Below are 1,951 nucleotides of genomic sequence, written 5' to 3'. Positions count from 1 at the left end.
GGAAAGAGATCTCACCCTGACAGAGATTTCAAGGTGAATGCTTGGCAGCACTTTGTAATGCATGGTTACGAAGGTGCTTAGTGGTGCTTCTGAAAGATCTCTCCATTTTGGGGTCGTACAGTCTGGTTCATTTTTCTGTTCAGATGCTTTCTGAGTTAGAAATCAGTTAGCTAACTTGAGCTGCCCACTGCTGGCCATCGCAGCAGTTGGCAGGCAACTTTGGGCATGTACATCTAAACATATATATGGCACTTCCATCTAAGAACTTTGTATTATCGGAACTCGGCCTGGGAAAATCATTGTTTATGACCATCGCTTCTAATAGACTGTGCTGCGGAAGTGTTTCTGTGGTAAAAGTAGAAATCATTACAGCATCAGCAATACTTGGATCAACTCTTGACTCCAGCCCAGTTTCATATCTTTGCAACTCCACTCATTTAATTTTGATTGCTTCACACTGCTGTCCAGTCAGACTGTTCCTATTTTTCAAAAGGTATAAAGGACAGTGAGGTAAAAGATAGGATGGATGGACTTTTACAGAACTGCTGAAGTGTTAACAGCACAGGCAGAAAAGTAGTAGTGCAAGCTACAACATCTTGTGTCAAGGTCCTGCCCGGCTTAGTTACTACGCGTGTCACTGCAGTGGAGCGTTCATCATATTCAGTTGTAGACCTATGGGCTGAGACTAACAACAAAACGGCAGTCTTGGTTTGTCCAGAGGACCATGTATGGAGATGCTCACCTAGGCCATTAAATAGAAGATGGTAAGGGTTAGTTGCTGAAGTCTGGACCCAGGCTAGCATCCTGCAGAAAATGGGGTAGCTCGTCCAATCCATTCACTATTCAGTGTTCCTCTTGCTCTTCCCACAGTCCTTTCAGTCTGCTGCCCTCCCAAATAACTTGTCTATATTTCTCTTGCTTTTTCAAGAAATGGTATTTGGTCTGTGATCTTACTATTTTTCTAAAGGACTTTGGGTCTTTTTCTCCTTCCATTTAATCTTCTCTAGGATTGTTTACGAGCCTGCCAAGAACAGATTGAATCCCTCCTTGAATCCAGTCTACGTCAGGCACAGCAGCACAATGTATCTTCAGAAACAAAGACTGTAGAGGATGAAGCAGACCTTTCCTGCACACCTACTGATGTGCGAGATGTGAACATTTAAGAGGACTTCTTCTAATGGGTTTGCTTGGCGAGAAAAGCAGACAAAGAAAGGGCATCTGAGAAGGAATCAGCATCGGGATCTCCCCCCCAGAAACCCTTTTCTCCAGGACATTTTTATACCAGAAGGGAAAACCAGTCTTGTTATATTTTTTCTTGCTCTGTCTCCCTTCCATCTGTGACTTCAAACAAACAAATAAACAAAAAATACCCCAAAAACTGTCTTAAAAAAAGAAAAAAATAGTATTTGCATTACCCCCAGGGGTTTGTGCTACAAAAATAGAGGATTTTATACAATAATAATCAACTAGTTTTTATATTAAAGTGTTCTTGTCTGTATGTTGTAAAAATAGGCATTAACACACAAAATGTCTCCAGGGGAGGTATTAGATTTGATTTCTTACATATAAAATCAACCAACCAACCATTTTTAAAGTAGAAGAGGGTTTTTTTTTTTTAGATAGTAAATGAAATATTCTTTTTTTTTCTTTTAAAAAGCATAGCTTTAACGCAGTTCTAGGCTTTTCTGTATCTTGCTTGCTTATGCATTTAGTCACTTTATAATTCATCTGTAAATGTTTATTTTATTTCCTTAGGTTTTTTTTATCCTCTTCACCTTATAAATGGTTAACGTAACCCATAAGTTAGTGTATGTTAGTATGCAGCATTATTATATGTTAATCTTTTTTTGTGCCTGTGGATTGCCTGTGCATAAGGCATTTGTAGGGTTCGAGCTTAGCATTGTTGGGAAAGGCCAATGTACTACTCATACGATACTCTATTACAAAGAGA

The 1,951-nt window shown here is 39.3% G+C and overlaps 1 protein-coding gene across 1 annotated transcript in view; it reads left to right on the top strand.

Moving 5' to 3' along the window:
• Positions 1–1,645, top strand: part of CCND1 (cyclin D1) — an 11,944-nt gene extending 10,299 nt beyond the window's left edge. The window contains exon 3 of the mRNA XM_009579395.1: positions 1,008–1,645. Coding sequence (XP_009577690.1) covers positions 1,008–1,163 — 156 coding nt within the window. The 3' untranslated portion in view covers positions 1,164–1,645. The remainder of the gene's footprint in view (positions 1–1,007) is intronic.
• The last annotated feature ends 306 nt before the right edge of the window (positions 1,646–1,951 follow it).

Source organism: Fulmarus glacialis, unplaced genomic scaffold, assembly GCF_000690835.1.
Source record: "Fulmarus glacialis isolate BGI_N327 unplaced genomic scaffold, ASM69083v1 scaffold30226, whole genome shotgun sequence".
In the NCBI taxonomy this organism is placed as follows: domain Eukaryota; kingdom Metazoa; phylum Chordata; class Aves; order Procellariiformes; family Procellariidae; genus Fulmarus; species Fulmarus glacialis.
This window is presented reverse-complemented; position numbering and strand designations above follow the sequence as displayed.